Here is a 23638-nt window from a genome sequence, read left to right on the forward strand (position 1 = left end):
ACTCCCCACACCTGGAAGCTCACTGGCTGAACTGGAGTAATTGGTTTTCTTTCCTCTCAGCCCAGCTGATCTCACAGAGCTGGTGCCAGATAAAAGGGGAGAAGGACATAGCATCATCTGGAGCTTTCTGGTGAGGGGAGGAAGGACAAATTAGTCACTGCTAATGATCTAGAACTGGAAGCGGAGATTGCCTTCTCTGCTGCAAAGGGCTGAGTGGCCTTGGGAGGAGAGCAACGTATGAAGCCAAAGTGCCGTCACACCAGCCCCCCCTTTCCCAAGTTCCAGGCGAGGGCAAGCCAGTCACAAAGAGGTCCCAGTTGCTTATTTACAAAACAGTTTATTAAAAATAGGAACAGAAATGACACTTGGAGAGGCCCCAGCGCAGGAAAGGGGGGGGCACAATTCACTGCCTTGCTGAGGAGAGGCGGAGAGAGGGCCCAGCTTGCAGGAACCAGACTGAGAAGTGAGGAGCAGGAGACAGCACACATACCCAGAGCCCTCCAGCCCCAGGCAGCATCCTGGGCTCCCCCACCTACTGCCTTTCGCAGCTGGAACTTGAGTGCTGCTCCCCCTTCCCGGCTGCCTGCCTCTCCCTCCCCCCCCCCCTCCTCCAGACAGGGCCTCCCTTCCAAGAGGCGGGCTCAAAAGACAGCCTCTCCTTGTTGGTGAAGCAACGGCGGAGAGGGGAGGGAGGAGGAGTGCCTGCGGGTCTGGAGACAGCATGAGGGTTGGAATCCGATTTCTCCCTCCCTCCCGCCTAACCTTTAAATAAAGACAGACATCTCTGTGCTGTGCAAAAAAAAAAACTCTGTACAATTCAAGCAAAACAAAACTCCATGCGCATGTGAGCCTAGGGGAGGCCATTGGCCGCAGGGAAATAATACTGATGAGGCACGCAGCCCCCCCCCTTTTGCCTTGCCCCCTCCCCAACGGTGGCAGCGATTGTCTGTGAGACCCAGCTACAACACATGCGGGAGGCACAGCCAAGCATGGCCTCAGTGGAGCCAGCCGGCCTCGGGTGTTATCCTACACAGATGCAGAGACGCAGAGCGGGAGTGCCGATGGTAACGGGGCAGCCCTTAAGATGACACAGTGACCGCCGCCAGCGCCCCGTTCCGCGAGTAGAAGAACTTGCTGAATGCCTCTTCAAGTAAACAGCTTAGTCGGCTCTGATCAGCCTGCATGGGGAACAAAAGGGCAGTGAGGTGTGGGGGCAGCCTGGGGTAAGAGACCCACCTAGAGCCCTGCTGGGTGTGCATTAGTATGAGCCTAACCCGTACCAGAAACCTAAAGGAAGGATGGATTTAGCTGCCAGGTGGGAGAGGTGCAAGGGGTGTGGATGAGAGGAGAGCGCCTACCTCACTGATGAATCCCAACTGGACCAATTCTGCTGCCAGTTCCTGGATATTATCATCTGGGAGGAGTGGAAAGAACAAGTATAAGACTATGAAAAGAGTCCCTGACTCTTCAAGGCTTTCATCCAGCCATGGAATGTCGTTTTTGAGGGACAGCGATCAGAACTGTACACAATATTCCAAAGGAGGCTGCACTATAGACAGACACATGGATATTATAATATTTTTTTATTTTCAATACTTTTCTTAATAGAGTTTTCTGCTTTTACTGCTGCATGACACTGGGTTGACACTTTCCTTGAACTATCCACTCCAACCCCAAAGATCCTTTTCCCTCTCAGACTCAGCAAGTTCACATCCCACCTGTACCACTATGTATTTCTGGTAAGGGATTGGAGAAGAAGCTGGTCTCATAGTTTAAGTGGCACTTAACACACCCACTCAGGGCATCTGTCCAGCCCCTCAGTGCCTCCACCTCCAACCAGCTGGCCTGTCTATTCAGTGGCCTGCTGATCGCCTTCCATCCCCCACCCCTGACCACTCCCTTCTCCTTTCACTTGAGGCTCAGAGGCTGCAGATCACTGCTGCATGAGAGCCGCCCCTGCCAGTGAGTTTCCTGCCCAGGGCCTCCAGCCTTTCCAGGTCCTGGGAGTAGGGAGAGGCCATCTGTAGAGTTCTTCGCCCCCATCCCCCAATCTAGCACCCATTGTATTCCTGAATGCAATGGGCTTTGTCCCTAATTAGCTTATATTTGAAGTAGGGTTTTTCCCCCTAATATGCATCACCTTACAGGTCATGAATGTTTTGCCAATCCAGTGCCCCCCTCCCATCCTCCAAAACAAACACTTACTGGGCAACAGGTCACAGCTTAGGTGTCGATTCAATTTGTCTTCCAGTTTCAGCAGCAGTGTTAACTGGTGGGTGGGAGAGGAGAAAAAGAAGGGGGAAAGGTGAGCTTTCAGTCGCAATCCCTGGCCTTGGGACCCACCCCAGCTTCTTTCTTGTGAAGCCCACCTGCCATTCTCAGTCCAAAAGCAGCACATTGCCCCACCCACCCCCAGAGCACGAGGGAGACGAGATACATACATGATGCTTCACACCCTCCTCCACTGACTCGATGTTGCACTGCATCAACACCACCTGGGGACAGAAGCTGGCTATGAGTTGAGATTCAGGCAGAGTCCCAACTCTCTCTCTCTCTCTCTCTCTCTGAGAGGCAGAGTGAACCAATCACCCACCTTACGAGTCTCCACCTCAGCAGGTTCTGGAGTGGGTGTCTTCACTGAGGGTGGCGCGATGGGGGATTTCACTACCTCTTGCTGTGGCTGCTGAGGTCGTGGCAGGCCGAAGGCAGTGAGAGGGTAGATGCCATTCCTGAGGGATAGGAGGAGAAGAGGAGTTTGCTCACACAACAGCAAGAAATAAGGCCGTTGCAACGAGCTTTCCCAGGGCCCTTTCCACAGGCACAGTGACCCGCAGCAAGAGAGGACCCCGGTTGCCATGGACCGAAAAGGCAGCTTCTTCCCCCATCCCCCTAATTCTCCTACCTTACATCCTCTAAGAATTTGTCTAGCTCCAGAGCTGGGGACTGGGAGAAGCTGTAAGAAGGCAAAAGAACAATTTAATAAGACAGGCCATCAATGATCTTCAACTAATCCATCTCCCACCCCAAACTGATTTGAGATTTGGACTAAGACCCGAGAGACAAATCTCTGCTCACAATGAAACTCACTGGGTGATCATGGACAAGTCACTCTTTCAGCCTTTCTACCTGACAACGTTGTTGTGATGATAGAATGGAGGAAGGGAGAGAACTGTGCCTGTTTTGAGCTTCCCGGCACAGGGGGGGGATGTTTTAAAATATGCCAATTAAATCATTGATGGATACTGGTTCCCCATTCTGTCCTCCTTTCCAAGAAACTCCCCAAGCACTCCCAGAAGAGCCTCACATCATGCGGATGCCTTCCCGGTCAATATGGTTGATCTCTGCCAGCACAGCATTCATGTCCAAGTTCTTGGTCATTTCTTCTAGTGCATTCTCCGGGATCATGTCTGTCAAGGGAGGAAAACTTTGTGTTACAAGGGCATCCAGGGATGGCCTTCTCTAGCTAAGAGTCCTAGTAGCACTACCTGAGCACCACCACCTCAATTTCAATAGACCCTCTGATGGGCAATCAGCCAGTTAAAGGATAGAAACCAATGAGTAAGAATGGCTCATTTTCATGGCAGAAGGGGAAACAAAAGGCCCCAACTAGATGATATGCAATACAGAGTCAGGAGTGACCAGCGAAGTGGCCAGGAAAACCAAGTGGACTCCGAAAAGCTCCAGAAGGCTTTCAGTAAATGGGCTGGACAAGTCACAAAATGACAGATTCAGTGTAAGAAAGTTTAAACTACAGTGATGCAAACTGGAGAAGAAATACTATCTTCATGTATATACTGAGGAGATCTGAAGTAGGGGTGACTAAGAAATGCTTCTGCTATTAGGAAAGGGTGTGAGGGTACAAGCATCCAGCATCACTATTTCTTAACAGAAATCTATAGTGCAACCACATGGGGAGCAACAGGCATAACTAAAGATTGCACAGTCCCTTTCCTAATAATCCCTTAACACTGAGTTTGCCTTTTTTTTCACTGCTGCAGCACACTAGGTTGACACTTCCATTACACTACCTACTACAACCCCAAGAGCTTCTTCTGTAACTCGGCAAGTTCAAATCTCATTAGCTTATATCTCAAGTTGGGATTGTTTTGTCCCCATGTGCATTACCTGACACATCAACACTGAGCATTTATCACATTGTCATCCGCTCACCTAGTTTGTGGAGATCCTCACTGTTGGTTTTTACCATCCTGAGTAATTTGGTGCCATTTGCAAATCTGGCCCCTACACACACAACTTACCCCTAGTTCCAGATCACTATGAATAAATTAAGTAGTGCCCATCCACCCCCAACTGTGAGACCCACTGCTTACTTCTCTCCATTGTGGAAACTGTTCATTTATTCCTACTCTTTGCTTCCTTATCATTTAACCAGTTTTTAATACATAAGAGAACTCACCCTCTTATCCCATGACTGCTAAGTTTACTCAAGAGTTTTTGATGAGGTATCACTCAAAAGCCTTTTGAAAGATCAAGTGTATAATGTTTATCAGGTCACTATTGTCTGTTAGGGGTGTGCAATTCAGTTTAGCCAAACAAAAACAAAAATTCTGAATCCATGCTGATTCAGGATTATGAATCATCTCCTAAACCAAACTGATTCTCTCACTGAATTGTGAGCCAAGTAGTTAAACACTAAATCAATTCACTTTTCGATTTGGATTATTTGTGCTTCCTGAATCAATGCTCCCTCGTTCCAGTGATCCTTTTTGCTTCCCTCCCTTTGGAAGGCGGGGGAACCAAAAGAGTGCTGTGAAATGGCTGGCAGCCATTTAAATTTAACAGCTTAATCTGTCAGTCAGTCAGCTGTTAAGTTTAAATGGCTAGCAGCCAAAGGGAGGGTTTAGTTTAAATGGCTGCCAGATTGCGGGCTGTGAGGGGAGAACTGACCCCTGTACAGTCCACGCCAATACTGTGGGGAAGCTTTTCTGTGGAACAGCTATTTGTTGGGCTGTGCAAGGGGGCAATTCGAATTGGCCCTCCCCACACAGCCTGACAAACAGCTGATCCCATGAAAAAGCTTCTCTCCCAGGATTAGTTTGGGCTGACCTCTGCTCAATTCAGCTGTTTGTTCAAACCAGCCCTCCCTGGACAGCCCAAGTTGATCCTATGGAGAAACGTCTCTCAGTAGGATGAGCTGTTTGGTGGTGTCTGGAGACATTTATATGGATATAGGTCCGTTTAACTGCATTGCCTTTCCCAAAGCCAAAGCCCTTTGGCTTTCCCAAAGCCAAAAATTTGGCTTTCTCAAATCTTGCTAAACCTGAATACCTAAACCGATACTGGAATTCAGGATATACTGAACTGGGTTTGAGGAGATTTGACCTGAACTCAAAATAATGAGTGTGCCAATTCCTAGTGACTACATGCTTGTTCACTGTGTCAAAGAACTCTACAAGGTTGGTGACGCAGGACTTCCCTTTAAAGAAACCATGCTGATTTTCACTCAGCTTTGTCCCTCTATGTACCTAGCAATGCTATACTTGATTACATTTTCTACTAATTTGTATAGGATAAATGTAAGGCTGACTGGCCTGTAATTTCCTGCTTCCCCTCTGGGTCCCTTTTTAAAAAATGGTGCAACATTCATTACTATCCAGTCTTCTAGTACAGTGGCTTAATTTAGTGATAAATTTAGTGATAAATTAGTGATAAACCCATACGGGTTAGTTGATCAACTGTCTTCTGAGTTCTTTAAGTCCTGGAAACTTATCCGTGTTTAATTTCCCCATCACCTCAATTTAGCTCAGCCACCCTTCCTGGAAACAGGGGCTGTGGCCTGGGGACTTGCCCCACACTTGCCACAGTGAACACAGAAGCAAAAAAGCTATTGATCTTCTTTGCCATCTCCTCATCTTCCCTTTATTCCTTTGTCATCCCAAGGCTCTACTGCTTCTCTAGCTGGTTTCCTGCTTGAGATGTATCTAAAAATGTTGTTTGTCTTCATGCTTTTAGCAACCCACTCCTTTTTGCATGCCTAATTATTCCTGTGGCCTCTCCTGTTTAATGCAACAAGGGAGAGCTTCCACTTTTTAAAAGAAGCCCCTTTACTTTTTATAGCTTCCTTGACTTCCATGGTTAACTATGCTGGTTTTTAGACTTGGAAGTGCCTTTCCTAATCTGTGGAATGCATTGCATTTGAGATTCAACTAGGGTGATTTTAAATAACTTCCAAGCATCCTCTAGAAATCCGACTGTCTTGTATTTCCCCTTCAGCTTCTTTACTATTCTGGCTTTTTAAAAAGTTTCCTCATTGGAAATCAAATGTGACAGTTATGGACTTTTAGGGGTAATTTGTCATTAACCTGAATGCTGAATTCAATAGCACAGTAGTCATTGTTCACAACTGGTATAACAACTTCTACATCTCTCACCAGTTCTTAAGACCTGCCCAGAACCAAGATCTGTAGCCTTCTAATTGTCTGTGAACATCTGTCCCAGCGCAGTCATTTGTGATATCTAGAAATCTCATTTCTACAGTACGGCTTAAACAAGTTTACCCAGTCAATATGAGATTAGTTGAAGTCTCCTAGTATAATAACATTATGTGCTTTAGTCACCTCCCTTAGTTTCACTTCCATGATCAGGTGCGTGATATTCCATACCTACTTTTACGTAACTTCTATGGCCCAGTATTTCCAACAAGATAGCTTCTGTTGGGGAGTTACTTCCCCTGATGCTTCGTAAATTATCTTATTCTGTGTCCTCTTTGATGTGCAATGCAACACCTCTACCAACCCATCCTTTCCTATCCTCCCTATAGAGCTTATACCCAGAAATGACAGCATCCCAAGGATTTTACCCATTCTGGCATGTTTCTGAGATACTTACTATACTAAATTGTCATTGAACACCAAGCACTCCAGCTCCCCCATCTTGGTATCGGCATATAGACACCTATAATGCATCTCCCTCTTCAGTAATCATCACCTCCCTAGGGCCCTTAGTCGCCACACATGGTATTCAGTTGCCATCATGCCCTCACTTTCCAAGTTCTATTAGGCTCCTATCAATGTTACTCCGAGTGTTTATGCAATCATCCCTTTGGACTTCTCCTGAATTGGAGGCTTCCCGGTATTTAAATTTAAGGAGATAGTATGTCCTAGAGTACCAGATGCTGGGGGAGGCTAACACCATGCTCACACCCTTCATGGCCTGGGTGTCAGTCTCCAAGTGGTACAAGGGTGACCATCATTCCTGGTTAAAGAATACTATGTAGATCAGTAGGATTCAAATGTTAAGATTCATCAGCTCAGGACATTTCTGCTTAAATCAGGAAAGGGAGCATTCCCTCTCCTTGTTTTCAAATAACACACTGAGTGGCTGCAATTTTATACTAGTTTCAGCTGTACTGATTGTTTTGTCTAGTGTGTTGTTATGGAACACCCTAGAGGCCTATCTGCTGTACAGTCCTTGAGCTGGAGAGAAACTGGATCAGCTAAAGCAATCCTTAAACTACTATGAAGCTTCTGACTGGACAACATTCACAGCCTATATACCCTCTGCTTGACCATACTCACGCTGATGGCCCACAATGCAATGTGCTGCCAGGAGCTTCAGAGAGGGCACTTCGAACAGGGCCTGATGAAAGAGGAGTTCACGAGCTGTGGGACGCTTACTTGGCTGCAGCTCCAGGCACTTCTGAATAAACTCCTGGAAAGGAAACAGGCTATGGCTTGGCCCAGCTCCCTGGAGGGGGAACCCCACAGGTTTGCCCAGGGGAGGAAAGAAGCATCCAGATCCTTACCCGTTGCAAGGGGTCCTCCAGCAACTGAATGGCATTGTTAATTGCTTCTTGGGGCACGTAGGATGATTCACCGTTTCCCTGTATCTCCAGCACTGCCATCTGCAGGCAAAGAGCATACAGATGCACAAACCATTGGCAAACAGAAGGTTATTTACCGCTCACTGTGAAGAGCTGCATGAGTCAGTCATCACCAATTAGTCACAACACAGAAAGCCTTCATATCACTCCATTCTGCCAATCAATCATACATTCAGCTGCAAGGGTGGACCCAAAACAGCAGTAGTGCTTTGCAGTGGCTCCTCAGAGGCATTTCCAGCACCTCTCTTTCTGATTTATGTTTTTCATTTAACCTATGTCCCAGAGAGAAGGAAGGAAGAAGCCAGAGGCTGCAGGAACCATAGAGCACAACTCCCTTCTCCCCTCCAAAAAAGGAAAAAGAAAAGCCCCTAAGAGACTCAGTCTTCTTTGGAAAGGAGTTCAGGAACAAGACTTGGAGGAGTATTTATGCCACAAGGGCATCACCAACGGTCTGTGAAGCTGTTCTATGCACATTCACACAAGCATCCCCCTACAAACTTCCTCACCTCCAGTGCACACATCCCAAAGGAGTAGATATCCACGGCAGTGGTCACATGTGCAACTTCTGGAACATAAAAGAGGAACCAGAACAAATAAACAGAGAGAAAGAGTGCAAGTAGATATGAAACTGTTCCGGAGTCAAGCTCGGGGCAAGAGACTATACCATGCACTCTCCACAGCCAAGACTGAGTCTGCGGGGCTGTGGGCATGCTGTTAGCGACACACCCCCAACCACCTTCCGTCCCCCTCCCTTTCATACCGCCATACTCTGGAGCAAAAAAGTGCAGGTTCTTCTGCTCCTCACGACACGTCTTCACATGATTATTGATGGTATCTGGGGCAACTAGAAGAGAGGAGAATCATAACTGATCAGATGCAATGCCTTGCCTCACCTTCTGTTGTCGGGGGGCTCAAGTAAGTTCCTCTTGGTCCATAGCTACAGGGAAGCTTAAAGGAGGACAAGGGGCTGCAGTCACCTCCCTTCCCATGCTTGCTGTTACCCCACAGCAAAGGTGCAAGACCAGGGAGAGAAAGGGGACCCACAGCTCAGAAACAAGTGAGAAGGAGGGAATGTAAGAAGGAAGCCCTTGCCATTTCTCCCCAACCCTGGGGCTAAGCCGTCTCTCCATCAAGAGCATTGCAGGCCTATGTGGAAACTGGCCACTGCTTAGTCTTGCTGGAGGACAGTCAGGGACACTGCACAAAAGCAGAATAGGCAGCTCCTGCCCCATCTGCACAGTTCTCCCAGCAGCTTTGCCTTGCATTTCCGCTGCTTAGCACACTGTTCTCATTGCAAGGGGAAGGGCAGGGAGATGGGGCTGGCACCAATGCATACAGCTTTGCCTGGGCTCTGCAGCAAAACAACTATTTTTTTCAGAAAGGGGAGCAGGCAGACATACACACATACACACACACCTCTACAGCCTCAAAACCAGGAGACATATCCTTGCTTCTGGTGCTCTGCTGCCTACCTCCATGCCCCGAGCTAAAAAAAGCATCTTCCAGGTCACTTCACACAGACTGGACTTCAATCTTAGTTGAAGTTCTCTTAGAGGAAGAGAAGAGAGATACAGACAGGGGTCTAAGTCCAGTCTCTATACCAGCCTTTCTCAACTTTTTTACCATTAAAACCCCCCTGAAATATCCTTCAGGTTTCAAGAAACCCCAGAATATGGAGAATATGTTTGGGAAACATAGCTGTGGACACGCCTACTGCAGCCCCTCCCCCAGGCTTATCATTGGCCATTTGGGATGGAGGGGGCAGTTCAATATGACCATATATAGTCATATTACCAGATATATGTTTAATAATTTTTAAAAATATGTTAAAAATGAACTCCCAACTATTCAGAAAACCATGGCAGGGCCATCAAGAAACCCCAGGGTTTCAGGAAATCCTGGTTGAAAAAGCTTGCTCTAACCAAACCCTTGGGGGCAGGGGGAGGCCACAAACTGGCCATTTTTTTTCCTGGGAAAAGCTCCAAGGAAGGAAGAAGCTACCTTTTTTCTGGCTGCACGCTCAATATTGTTTGGCTCAAAGCCTAAGCTCATGCTAGCCCCACCTTACCCTGGTGCTCTTTTCTTCCCCTGACCTTTCACCTAAGATCACTGCCAGGACTATTCCTATACAAGCACCTCAGCAGGGCACCACCGCACAAGAACTGTGGATCCAATGGTATCGCCACTGAAGGTCTTGTTATGCAGGATCAGCCCCCTGAGACTCAGAGACCTTGCTGAGAAAGCTGGATAAATGGAAGCATGGAAAGAAATGCTACTAGCTGGGAGAAGCCACAACAGGAGAGGGAGGAACAAACTTAGAAGCCAAACTACCTACAAGGGAATACTGCCCATGTAGAAATGTAGATGCTAAGAGGGAAAAATAACTGTAGAAAGATTTGGAACACCCACGATTTTAACTGGGAGGAAACAGAAATCTGGGGGGGGGGGGTTATGTTCTATTTAAAGCATTCTGCCTTTTAGAACTGCAAGTTAAATATATTCCAAACTAGTGTTTTAAAATAATATGACAGCCAATTCATGCTAATCGTTCAAACTTAGGGATGTATCGTGTTGCTACTACATTGATTTAACAAGCAAGCAACACCCCTAGGACCAGAGGATGGAAAAGGTCTTCCAAGCAGAGATAGTGGTGGAAAGTTTTCCAGGGATTTATTTCTCTGCAGAAATATTCCCATTTCTAAAGATGCACTGTGCTGATTTATAACAGCAGTGTCAATGTAAGATGAAGCAAGCATGCTTGTTTGAATGTCATAATTCATATTTGTCAGGTGATTTTTTTTCCTTGGAATTGACAGAAAACATGCCTGTGGGTTTTACGAATTTATAAATGGTAGAGTGAGAAACAAAACCATGTAGATTTTTTTAAGCTGTAAATCCATCCAATGTGTTTTGATTTGAACACACAGTTGGAAGGGATACTAATACAACTCAGCACTACCTTCTAAATCTTCCTCCACTGTATTTTTTAAAAGCTTGAATTCTGATTTACTTTTGCGAGTGTTATGCTATTTAACTTCCACACCCCTTGACTAAGCAATTCAGGTCCCAACAGCACTGGTAACAAGACAGGTGTGTGATCTGCATAACTTGATCACAATGGACTGCAGATAGGAAAGTCTTTAAATGTGGTAAATACTAGAAAAAGACACCTGCTCTCCAAGAGTTATTAAAACCCACCCTAAACAGGCCCTATAGAGACTTGATTCCTCTTTTCTTACTGTGACCCAACCAGCAAGCTGTCCATTGCCACATACATAGCACTCCACCCCCAATAATCCTCCTCTAACACAGGGGTAGTCAACTTGTGGTCCTCCAGATGTTCATGAACTACAATTCCCATGAGCCCCTGCCAGCAAATGCTGGCAGGGGCTCATGGGAATTGTAGTCCATGGACATCTGGAGGACCACAGGTTGACTACCTCTGTTCTAACAGACTTGAGACAAGACTATAATTACTTTGTGTCAGGGGCATAAACTCATTCTGTTATCTGCCTGTGCCAAAAATATTTCTTTTAACAGCTTTTTCATTAATTATCTTTCTCGTTTTATCATGGATAGTGGATGGAACCTGCTGTACATTCTGCACATAAACAGAAACCCAGTGAAGAGTTCCCAGAAGCACCATGCCTTTTTCAATATTATTTATTTATGATATTTATTTATATTATTTTTTAGTTGAGCAATTTTACTCTTAACTGCCTCATTTAATTGCTACCATATTTCTAATGAAAAAGATTACAATATTCATGGTTTGCCACATGACAGTTTGTCATGATTATCCTCTGTACAGCTTAGTGTTCTTAAATGCTTTCCAGCTGCAGCTTCTGTAATTTTCGTTACTGATATTGTCTTCTAAATTAAGTTGCTTCTCTAACTAGTTGCTCATCTGACCATTTTGTTTTGCCATCTAATCTAACAGTTCCATAAAGTCCTCCTTCCGTATCTGGTGCTTTAAACATTGGAATTAAACTAAGCAATTTAAATGTGGAAATTCCCTATTAGCATTCCTTCAGCTGTCACAAATGTTTTAAGTTCTTCCTCTTCTGCAAATATAAAAAATAGGGAATAATATGGAATCACAGTATTATTATTATTATTATTATTATTATTATTATTACTATTATTATTAATTCAGTTTGACCGCCACTCTCGGAGACAGGCCTGCAGCAGTTCACAATAATTCACTACAAACCAATACATTAAATACATTAAACCCATAAAAAGCCTTTGGATTTTAAAGGGAATTTCCTTTGTATTTTTCCAATTTCTTCAAGGAATGGATTAAAAGTGTATATGTACATTTCCAAAATGACTTATTTGAACAGCACCTTTGAGTAATTTCACAATTCTGTAAACTGGTAAAGTAGAAAATCTTAGAACAGATCTTCCAGAAAGTAAATTACACCTGACTGCCTTACTGTTTGACCTTTCAATTTCAAAATTTTCATACTTTCATATTTACTTTCTATCAAGGTTACATGGCTTCACTTATGCTCATATTAATTTCTAATGACTGAATCCTTTGTTTTCGCTATTCTTAGGTGCAGTTTAATCAAAGGGGCCTCTAGATGGTGTAAGGCAATTTCTTTTCTTCTTTCCTTCTGTGGCAGCAAGAGAACTCCTATAAAATGAACTCTTTCAGGGTTACAGAACACCACTAAGTGAACAGTTATTTCCTTCTATATGGAGGTCGTTGAATTCAATATTTCATGTTCCTTAAGTAAAAAAGTTGGTTTTTCATTCTCAGTATATGAAGACACCTTATATCTAGTTATAGATCATGCTCTATGAAGGTCTGCATTTTCTGTTCTATTCTGTTCATACTGGCAACAGCACTCAGGTCCCAGGTAAGATGTCTTTCATACCACTCACAGCATGATCCTTTACCTGGCCTTTCTATGTGCAAATGATATGTTCTATCACTGAGCCACTGTTTTATCCCGCATAAGGAAACATTGCTTATACTTTAATTTTGATTGCTTCATGGCTTTAAATTGCCTGCGAAACTGAACACCTGTAGCCCTCTGTGGATGATCCCTCTCGTGAGTATGCTCACATGTGACCAATCCAAGAGGCCCTCATATTCCTACAGGCAATTACCAAATACATGACCTCCCCAGGAAAGACAGAGTCCCGGTGAACAGGAAAGTCCTGGGGAGCTCTCCCCTGGCTAGCCAGCAACTATGGAGAGAAAAAGAGGAGACAGCAAAGCTAGCACCCTTTCAGATTAACTAGCAAGACAGCATCTTGAACACAAGCTGGCATGGAGAGCTAGCCGGTGCTCAGATAGGGCATGGATAATCTGCTGCTAAAACTCTGCCATGAAGCCCCTGATGGCCATAAGCATCTCTGTTAGGGATGGATGAGTGCTACGGAAGTACAGCTGACACATCTACTTCAGGGACCAGAAGAATCATCTTTATACCACACCACCACAAGAATATCTGCTCAGCCTCTACTCTGGGCCACAAGTACTTATTTTTTTCCTCTGAAGTAGTTAGATGCAGAGCGGTGCAGTCATATACAACAGACAGCCCTGCTGAAAACATCCCATGCACACCAGATCAGCCAAAGCGGAAGCAACCAGGCAGGGCCCTCTCTAGGCACAGAGGCATGTATCAAAGCATTTGTGGACTTTGCCGAATGGCAGTGACTTGCTTCCCACAATTCTGAAACTCAGTCAAGGTTCCCCCTCCCAAATTTGTTTAGTGGGGTTCAGGAATAGCACAGGAAGCAAAGTGAGAGTCTGCAGTGGAAGAAAGGAACTAGAAATCATTGCCCCCTCTTCTGTAAACAAGAGGAGGCAATGTTGGAGGAGCTACATGGTTGGTGACATTCTACTGGCTCCTTTCTGTCGTACCCTGGGTAGGTACTCACCACTTTTCCACTACCATAATTCCAGCTCTCACCAGTTACAGTATGCTGACAGCATCTTTAACAAGGGTTTATGGCCCCTACACACTCCAAGCAGAAGGCTTCTCTTTCAAGTCCTCACCCTTAAGACTTGATTCCCAGTCACCCAAACACATCATTAACCATCTTAACCTCTTCATCTTGTGTCAATGAGACTATTGCAGTCCCAAGGTGACTATCAGCATCTGTCCCATACCCAAGTCACTTCTTCCCTTGCTCCATTCCCAAAAACCCCTCCTACCTGAAAAGCACAGCTGATAAATCCCAGAACCTTGCCTCTACTAGCATGCCTTTTTTTTTTGAGAGGAGCACATTCTCAGACATACCACTTCCCAACCTTGGGAGGGACAGAGGCACACATTCGAGAGACAGACATCTAAGATACAGTGAGGTCAGCCAGCTATGATGGAAGCAGAGGTGCCCTTCCTGTTTCCATCCTCCCACCATCCAGTGCCAAGTCACAGAAGTGCAGCAGTCCCTTGCGTGGCAAAGCAATGGCCTGCAAGCGCTTCTCAAGAGGATGATTGCAGCAAGAGCCAGCAGAGCAATTCCAGGGAATTGGGGGGGGGGATTTCTGGCCGAGCTCAGAAGCCCCCAAACACCTTCGACTTGCTCTCCTCCCCCAGCTAAGCCAGCTGCATGGTGAGCCCACTTCCAAGCCTCACTGCTGCAATTCACCCAAGCTCCCTTTGCTAGGTGGTAGCTGCAGGCTCAGGGCACTGTCCCTTCTGCAGCCAGCCAAGGGGTTAGAGAAGCCACAAGCAAGCAGCAAGCAGAGCCCCAACCACAGCCAGAAAAGGAGGCTGTGGCGGCTCCTCAATATGTGAGGAAAGCCCAGGCCCACATGCAGGAGGTAGCATGCAGCAGGGGGAAGGGGGCCAGGGAAAGACTAGTGCAACCTAACATTTTTGTGGGGAGAGGAAGAAAAGTAAAGAGGTCAAGAGACGGCTCTCCTCCAGCCAGGAGCTCGCCAGGGCAAAGAGATCAGGAAAGGGCAGAGCTACACTAGAGGGATGTACACGCCAGCCTCGTAAGCAAGGAACACCAGAGGAGAGGAGTTTATAATATATATAAAGTGATGCTCTCATATATATTTATATATTTAGGTCACAGTCACATCACAGAGCAGAGAGATTTGCTCACCATTAGCAAAAATCCTATGAAAGACTGTTGGCAAGAGAAAGAGAGAGAGAAGAGAAAAGAAGCAGCCCATAAGCGGGAAATTAACAAGACGGACGTCTGTGAGCCGAGTTGATGAACAGCTAGCCCTTCACCACAATCCAAACAACAGTTGGCTGAGTCACCATGGTAGCAGCGCAGGGGTGGCGCGCCTTTCCTTTGCTGGCACCACCAGCCGGGAGTGGAGAGTAAGGGCAGGAGAGAGACAGGGCCAGCAAAGCCCTCTCCTGCAGTTGAAGGGCCAGGCTGCAAACCCACAAGGGAAGCCAGTTCTCAGCACCCAGAAGTCCTTGCCTTCGCCTCCTTGTCCCCCACCAAGGAAAGTGCAAGTGCACATACATGCGTTTCTGATCCAAGGTGAACCATCTAAGGAAATGGGGCAGCCACCTCCCCACCAACAACTCTAATGAGGGAACGAGAGACTACCCTTCCTTCTCAGGCCAGGAACCCTCTCTGTTGACTTCATCTTCCCTTTCAAATATTCCATGCCACCAAATGCTGGCATATCACGTTTGCTGCTGGATGGTTTCCTGCTTCCCCCCCACACACACAAGGGTCAAAGCAAAGGCCTGCTTAGAGACAGGACAATAGGGACGTCTTTTGTCTCTGTAGACCTGGCCCTATTCTGCACACATTGAATAATGCACTTTCTAACTGCTTTTGCAGCTGGATTTTCCAGTGCAGAACAGTATAATCTACTTCTAAAGTGCATTGAAATTGCATTATCCAATGTGTGCAGAATGGGCCCTGGTAGCAAACCGGTAACAGGGGAACACAAGAGAAAGTCTCTTTCCCCAACCCCTTTTCTTCATCCACTCCACCCCGAAATGGGACCCCCAAACTGTCCTGCTCAATTTCCAATGGTCCACTGGAGTAAGCAGATCTGGAGTACAGATTTCCCCATAACTCCACCAGCCACAGAAGGGGGGCAAACCATAAAGTTAAACCAGCCCTGCCCCCGCTGGGTTAAATCCCAACTCTAAGAATTCACATAGTGCAGGAGCGGCTGAATTGGGACTGCAGCAGATTCTTCCTTGCCTGCCTCCGATTATATGATCACTCATCCCCACTGAAATGTGGAAACTCCTGGACTGATGGACATCCCCAAGACATTCCCTCCTCCTTCCCTCCAAGACACCATCAGCTGCCTCAAGACAGTTTGGGTTGTCATCCCTCCATCTCTTAGCGTGTCACCGGCAACCTCTTGAGCTGCTGAGCTGTGGGAACCTCCTGGATGGTATCGCCTTCAGCCAGTGCTACAGAACTCCCCTTATGCATTGTCAACTGGGTGGAAAGAGGAAAAGACAGACCAAGAAGTGGATTGGATACTCTACACTTGCTTGAGCTTCCACAGAAGCAGAATTTTCCTGGTAAGATTTGGGGAAGAAGAGAAGACACAGAATCTCGTTTTTGAAGAGCCAGCTCTCAATGTGGGATGTTAAGATAGAGGTTCAAAGACAGATTTAATGTGAGCTGATCCTTACAATAGTACTGCTCACCCATTCATGCCCACAGGCCAATCTGCTCCATATGTAGAGGGAATGGTTGTCAGGACAAGCCTCGATTCCCCAAAAGTAGGCATCAGTCCTCACATTTCATGCCCCATTTTGGGAAGAAAAAATAATTGCAGCTTCAGATCAAGAGGTTTGTTTCTTTGGGGTTCTTCAAGCAGAATGAAAAATGCACTCTGATCTGGCTTACTCATCGCTCAATACAAAAATGGTCACATGAAGGCTGAGTTTGCTTGCAAGAGGTCAACACCGACATGGATGTGGAACAGGGCAGTCAACAACATCGCCTGTCCAAGTCGAGCAATTCAGCAGTTGCAAACATCTGGAACGAATTCAACCCAGACTGTTCACAACCTAGACAGCATTCAAGTAGAATTCGGGAAACGCATCAGAGTCGCCAAGGCAGCAACTTTCTCCCTCCAGACAGAGCCATGACAGGCCCTGCCCCATCAAGAGTGGAACCACAACCTTTAAGTTTGCTTCCAGAATGAATCCACAGCGCACTTCTTGATGGTTGCCTGAGGTCGACAGACATGGCTCTCCCTAGGCAGATATCTCACCCAACCACCAAGTATTCTTCTCAGAGCAGACCTGGCAAGAGTCTTTCCTTGCTTTGCCATTGAAGCAATGATTTTTCCTTTCTGATAGCAATGCAGAAGATACGGATCTTGTGCGTTCCAGGTAAAGAGAGAGAGGGATGGAAAAGGAGAGAGCGCCAGTAACCGGTCCCCATTCAAGAATCTCAGAATTTCATTAACTTGGAAGTGACAGAAGAAGCCGTTGTGCAAGGTGCCCCCAGGCTGGCATGCTCTCAGCAGCTTTCAGTCATCATGTCATTTGTTGTTCCTTCACATGGCCTTGCGAGACAGGTGCTGTATGATTTCCCGTAGCTGGCCACTGAGTTTGCTCAAGAATCCAGCTGCCATTCCAGCTAGACAGGTCCAGCCAGTAAAGTCATTCTACGTTCTTGGTTAAACAGAAATGTTGCTTCCTGCTTTTAAAAAAATGGCCTTGCAAACTCTGCTATAATTGATGGAGGTGTACAAATCTGACAAAGAGGTTTTTTTGCAAGAGATGCCACTTGAGGATCTGATTTCTTATAAAGTCTGAAATGGTAATCAATCATTCCACTGGTTCTTACTTAAGACATGCCTCCCCCCCCCCACCCCGGTTTCCTACCGTAAGGCTGGGCCAGCCAGAAAACTTCACCATGCTGCAAACGAGGGACTTTTAATCCATACAGAGATCCTCAAATCAGTAGAGTTTCCTCCCAAAACACAATTCCAAGTAGCATCCTTTGCCGAGGGCTCAATGCTTATCAAAATCTCTCCCTTTTTATTGTTATTTTTTTAAAAATTATTTATTATGTATTTACGTTTGGTACTAACTTTCTATTTCAAAATAGATATTCACTTCATATTCATGTGAAAATAAACTAAAATATTAACCAAAACAGGTTCCAGATAAAGATGAATTTTTCAATTGGCCATTTTCAATTTCACTCTTTGTCAGTGCTGTTCCTTTTGTACATAATGTGTCTTAATTCTCTTCAGTTATTTCATATAAACAGTCCTTGTGGGCTAAAAGTTTAATGGAGGTTTCTTAACCGCTCTTGGGCACAGGGGGTATATGAAATACAAAGCTAATACCAAACATAAATACATAATAAATCATTTTTGAAATAATAATAAAAGAGAGTTGAATAGCCAGCTGGTTGAAGGCTTCTTTTCTCTGGACTTTTAATTCGAATAGCCCTCTTTATCACGTTAAGGACCCAATACTTGGCAGATGGAATTGCCTCCTCTAGAAGAAAAAGAAGATGTACAACTAGGAGAGAGGGAAATACACTCCAGCAGATCCACTGCCCTTAAATATGTGATGCATAGTAAAGAAGGTTCTGCTAACAGACATTGAAGACCTCTGAACTCAGTTCTTGTTCTAGGTCCCAAGCAATCCTCCTTCCCCCAAGTGTGGCATTTGAGGAGCAGAGACTGGTTGATCAGCTGAGTTTGGAAATCCTTGCCACAGAGCTGTGTGACCTTTTCCCACATGATAACTTGAAAGGAAGGAATCAAGTGTTACAGCTTTCATGAAAATATAGTCCTGGACTTTGCTTCATAGAACGTTGTGCCCTTTCACATTTCACTTCTCTCCAGAGGTAACACATATTTAACTTATGGAATTTACTACTGTAAGGCAAAATAAGCACACTGTTTTTTTCCATACAAGAGCCGGTGTATTGACAGTTGTTAGCCATTATACCCAAGGATGGAACCACCATGTTTAGAAGCGGTATAGCTCAGAGCACCCAAAGTGGCAGACAAAGAACAAGCAAAAGCTTCACAGCGGTGTCCTGTTAGACTATTTTAGCTGATCCAGCATGGCAACACTTGTATTTCTGAAAGGCAGTACCAAGGCATACCTCCTGGGGACTAGATGTGGCATTTCTGCAAACCTAGATGGGCTTTCTCAGAGATGTTTTGGGGCTCAATGGCAAAAGGACAAGTCCATAATGTACCCTATCCCCTCCCCCTACCATACATAAGAACAGCATACTCCCATAGCCCCACAAATACCTGCATATCTAGGTAGATGTACAATCAAATGGTTTTATACCAGTTTGCCATCCATGACACCCTGAAAGAATTCTGGGAAATTTATTTGGCACTGTGCCAAGAGTTCTTTGGACCATCTCTAGCCCACCCAGTAGTTTATACCCCCACTCCTGTTAGATTGTTAGCCAACATAAGCGAACACTATGGATAATATAAGGCAATTAATGTTTCTCCCAGATTACTCATCCAGCTTGCCCATGACAGAAGTGTTCAGGGGAGAGAGAAGAAATTTCTGAACTCGCCTACCTCAAATGCCAAAGAGAATCCAGGAAGGATTTCCAAGAACTAAAATGATACAATCCATTTTACTAGAGAGGATCCACAGGTAGCCACAGCAGAAGAGGCACAAGAGGGAACATAAACCAGAGCAGCTGACAGCACCACACAACAAAAACACTTTGCTTGCTTAAAGGACTCCCAAGTTGAGACTGATGACATCCCAAGCTGCTCTGGCAACTGTATTTGCTTGGGAAGAAGCCCAACAACTCTAGCCACCCATCCCCTACTACCCCACTGGCTGACACTCAGCCCTGCCAGAGCTGTACACAGAATGACAAAAGCACAAGACTGGCATGGAGACTGCCAAGAACAAAGAGCACTCCCTTGAGAGCCCAGAATGCCAGCCCCATGCCCCAGATCTCCAGGGAGCTGCTGCCTGGAGGACAGAGATCAAAAGATGGCAGCACAGGGTCAGAGATGAATAGCAGCAGAGTTCCCTGTCTCTATTCCAAGAGGGCAAAAGCACAGGGCAAAGCGGCTCAGCATTCTGATCACCTCCTGGCTTTTCCTATGGAGTAGAAAGCAGAAGGGATATTGGGGCAGCCTGCAATAGGAGCAGCTCAGGGCAGAGTGTCCTCAGGCAGCAGAGGTTTCCAGGAGGTTTCCAGAGGTCAGCACCATTTGCTATAAACAGAGGCCCCAGTCAGGTTACAGAATCCTACAGGCAGCAGATGAGTTCCCCGTTAGTCCTTCCCCTTGGTCTCATCTTGCCCAGGGCTGGTGTATGAACCAGTTCCAAGAGCAGGGCAAACAGCAAGCCAAACTTTCTAACCCAGCAGCAAAATGGAAGTATCAAGTGCCGTTTCCTCTCAAAATGTCTCCTCACGGACAGTGACCACCCCATCCCCAGTACAGTCTTACCTGACCCGATCTTGATCAGCCCATTGTGCTGGATAAAGATGGTGTCGCAAGTCAAGTTTCCATGAATAATTGGGGGGTCACAGGAGTGGAGGTAACTGGAAAGGAAACACAAGGGAAAAACAGACCTGGCTGAGTTCCAGCGGGTCATGCTAGATACACCAAACTAGGAGCCGGTTTCATATGGCACCCAAGCAGCCTCAAAGGAGGAGGAACTGGCTATCCTTGGCCAATATGCATGCTCACAAACCAAAAGGTAACAGCTGATGGGAAGGGTGCAAAACCAAAGCCTTCAACACCGCAGGGGGGAGAGTGGGATAGCAAACGAGTCACACTATAAACCCTACAGAACCAGGAATAGAGTTCTGTCATAATCCCCATCTCTGTGATGCTTTCGAAGGGAAGACCTAAGGCAGACCAAATCCCTCTGAGTCTTCCAAGACCAAGTTCACAGGACTAGCAAGACTCCGCCACACAGCATCGTCCTCAACCTGTGAAAATCCCTGTGTCTCAGAGGATAGGCTTAAATTTCTCCAAGATCTGTTTTTTGAACATTTCCTACTCTCTGGAAACCCTCCCCATGCTAGCCCATGCAGATAGCAAATTCTAGCCATTCCACTAATTGCTTGGACAGATGGGTGTGTTTGTGTTTATCTAGGCACCCACAGTTATTTCCCACTATTCTTAATTTCTATACTGCCCCTCTCTATATGGGCTCAAGGCAGTTCACAACAACTAAAACCACATCCAACAAAACATATAATAATAAAAATACGATAAGATGCATTACTAAAATACAGTTTAAAACCTCATCCCCGCCCCCCTTACTCCCTCCACTGGCTACCCCATACTGAAGATGACATCAGATAAATAGGCAAGTAAACAAGTAGATGGAAGCTCAAAAATGAGACGGAGGGTGATGCCTGCACCCAAAAGCTCCTCTCATATACATACCTGAGAGCAGAAAGGATTTGGGTACACCAACGCTTCCAAGCCTGCAACACAGATCAATTATGTTCAGCACCAAGAAGCATTATGCTATGTCCACTATGGCCCTCTCACAGAAGCCCAGACAAGTTCTCCCCTTATTTCCTGTCCTCAAATAGTTCTAAGCTTTCAAACCTTAGCTGCTTCTCCTTATCCCTATCCTAGGATCAATCGAAGAGATATGCTAGCCATCTGCTGACCATCACCCCTTCAGATCACCAAGGGATCTGTGGCTACTAGTGGGCAGAAGAGAAATAGCTGCATAGTACTCCTATCCAAAGGTTAACAACAGCCCTGGAATGGAGGACAAAGCAAGCATGCATGATTTCCTGGTTATCAGAAAAGGAACAAGGGGTCACCTTTTCGTTCATAGTTTTATGGTTCTTTTTTGTCTTCTTCAGAAACTGCTTTAAGCTACCAGAGGACATGTACTCTGTGATGAAGATCACCTGGCAAAGGAAGAGAGGAAGGGGAGGTTACCACTCGCTGCTTCTTCAAAAGCCCATAAGAACATGGAACAACTGATATTCTGGGAGGATAGGAAGGCTTCACTCTACTTACCCTGGCCTTGTTCTCCTTCACATCAGCCCAGTACTTGTGAAATTTCACAATATTCAGATGCTCCAGCTGGATTAGATTGTCAAAGACAGCTTTGACCTTCTCCTGTAGCAACAAGCAAAGCAGAGTCACCACTCCAAAAACGGACCTGCAGCAAGGCTGCAGCACAACATCGTCAGGCATGCAGTTCGCCCTCCCCACTGTGAATGCAGTCAAGCCTGTCCACTTTCCCTGGCAATCTGCACAGATGTCCCACTGCCCAGTGAGCTTAGTCACAAGTTGTGGCTCCTAGAGGAGTACAAGCATTACATACCTCCTGAAGCTTAAAATTCTTTCGCTCCGAGAACTGAACCTCGTTCCACACAACTTCCACACCTTCTTCGGTATCCATTGCCAGGTAGGCACTGTCAATTCCAGGAACATTGCGCTGATTTACCTGGTGCAAAAGATGAGCACATGAGATAGTGGAGACTCAAACAGCAAACAGAAGGCTAGAGTTAAGGCCTGCCTCTACACATAGTACAGTCAAATGGCTGCTGAAATTGGCAAAAGATCAGACAAACTAGATCTAAAGGAATCTTCCCAGTATTCAGGCAATGCTACCCTTCATCAAGAATCAGCTCAGCATGAAAGACTCAAAGAACAGTGAGGGTACAGCCAGTGCAGGAAGGAGCAGCAGAATGCTTGCAGATTGGCTGAAGCAGGTTCCATGGTGGCTAAAAAGCTGGAGAAGGGGTTCGACCAGCTGGGCAATGTCACTCCTGTGACCCTTTTTAACAAACTACAAGGCAGCAACTGACAAGCAAAAGTGGAAATGAGAAGAAGAGGATACTTTGGAATTGGGCTCTTAGGCCAAAATAAGGAATGGGAAACAATCCTGCATTATTACCCAAGCAGAGAGGCTGCTGTTTGTGGTGGGACTGAGCTTGGGAGTCTTCTCTCTTTCCTCCTCCAAAGGGATCACAGCAAGGATACTTTTTCAGTCTTAAAGGAGAGGTCTCTATTAACAAGTGGATTTGTAAAGTTGCCCCTCACGCCAGCCAAACCCTGCTAGTGTCAAAGCCTCCAACATGACAGAGGGCAAGAAGTAAGCTCGGTTATGCATGGACTACAGGTAGAATCAAATAAGCAACTGCAGGTTTCTTGGTCTTTTGATTTCAAGCCTACAGGATTCTATAGCCGAGAGGGGAAGATGAAGACGCGTTGATCTCTTACTGGATGTGCTACTTCCAAGCAGCCTACAGTGAAGTGGCTGGAGGCTCTCCCCAGTTCCAGCTATTGGCCTTGTTCTAACCATTTCACACATGGCATATGGCACATTTCCTGCATTTTTTTCTGTTCCAGAAGTCCCTTCCAACCTCCAGAAAGATCACTCCCAGGGCCATAAGACTCGCAGAGGAACAGGTGTGTGAGCTGGAGGACATAGGTGGGGAAGGATATAGGGATGAACTGGTCCTCCTTCCTCCTCTGCAAGAGCAGCTCTACCAAGGAAAGGGATCAGTTTCATCTTTTGTCCTTCCCTTGTTCTTCCTCTGTGCTGCGAGGAAGGAAAGGAACACAGGAAAACTGTGAGCATGCTATTCACAGCTGGTTGGATACAATCCAGCGTGTGCAAACATGAAACCCCCTTCCCAATTAGTGCTGCCTTAGATGATCATGTGATTAGTGAAGTCAATAGTGGAACCCAGGTGTGGACTTTAAAAGACAATGATGCCAAAGTCTGAAAACTTCTGGCCTCTCATTGTGTGGGATATTTTAACTTGCTGCTATCGTAACTCTCAGAACACAATGTACCCCAGCTCTAGCAACCAAGATCTGGCAAAGGAATATTTAATCAATTCATTCACCTTCAGTTACTTACTTTTAAAATGTTA

At 45.9% G+C, this 23638-nt stretch overlaps 1 protein-coding gene across 2 annotated transcripts in view; it reads right to left on the bottom strand.

Annotated features, from left to right (window-relative positions):
- Window positions 1-321: 321 nt before the first annotated feature.
- NRBP1 (nuclear receptor binding protein 1) overlaps window positions 322-23638 on the bottom strand; it is a 29632-nt gene continuing 6315 nt past the window's right edge. The window contains exons 3-19 of one of the 2 annotated variants that reach the window (XM_077329950.1): window positions 22078-22200; window positions 21768-21869; window positions 21566-21655; window positions 21174-21214; window positions 20223-20317; window positions 14921-14944; window positions 8604-8687; window positions 8350-8408; window positions 7766-7864; window positions 7539-7671; window positions 3305-3407; window positions 2903-2953; window positions 2594-2729; window positions 2442-2495; window positions 2206-2269; window positions 1359-1414; window positions 322-1178 (exon numbers count right to left, since the gene is read on the bottom strand). In XM_077329950.1, coding sequence (XP_077186065.1) covers window positions 1080-1178; window positions 1359-1414; window positions 2206-2269; window positions 2442-2495; window positions 2594-2729; window positions 2903-2953; window positions 3305-3407; window positions 7539-7671; window positions 7766-7864; window positions 8350-8408; window positions 8604-8687; window positions 14921-14944; window positions 20223-20317; window positions 21174-21214; window positions 21566-21655; window positions 21768-21869; window positions 22078-22200 — 1413 coding nt within the window. In that variant the 3' untranslated portion in view covers window positions 322-1079. The remainder of the gene's footprint in view (window positions 1179-1358; window positions 1415-2205; window positions 2270-2441; window positions 2496-2593; window positions 2730-2902; window positions 2954-3304; window positions 3408-7538; window positions 7672-7765; window positions 7865-8349; window positions 8409-8603; window positions 8688-14920; window positions 14945-20222; window positions 20318-21173; window positions 21215-21565; window positions 21656-21767; window positions 21870-22077; window positions 22201-23638) is intronic. The other variant, XM_077329958.1, reaches the window with a different exon arrangement.

The sequence above is a fragment of the Paroedura picta genome, chromosome 1 (assembly GCF_049243985.1).
Source record: "Paroedura picta isolate Pp20150507F chromosome 1, Ppicta_v3.0, whole genome shotgun sequence".
Classification (NCBI taxonomy): Eukaryota; Metazoa; Chordata; class Lepidosauria; order Squamata; family Gekkonidae; genus Paroedura; species Paroedura picta.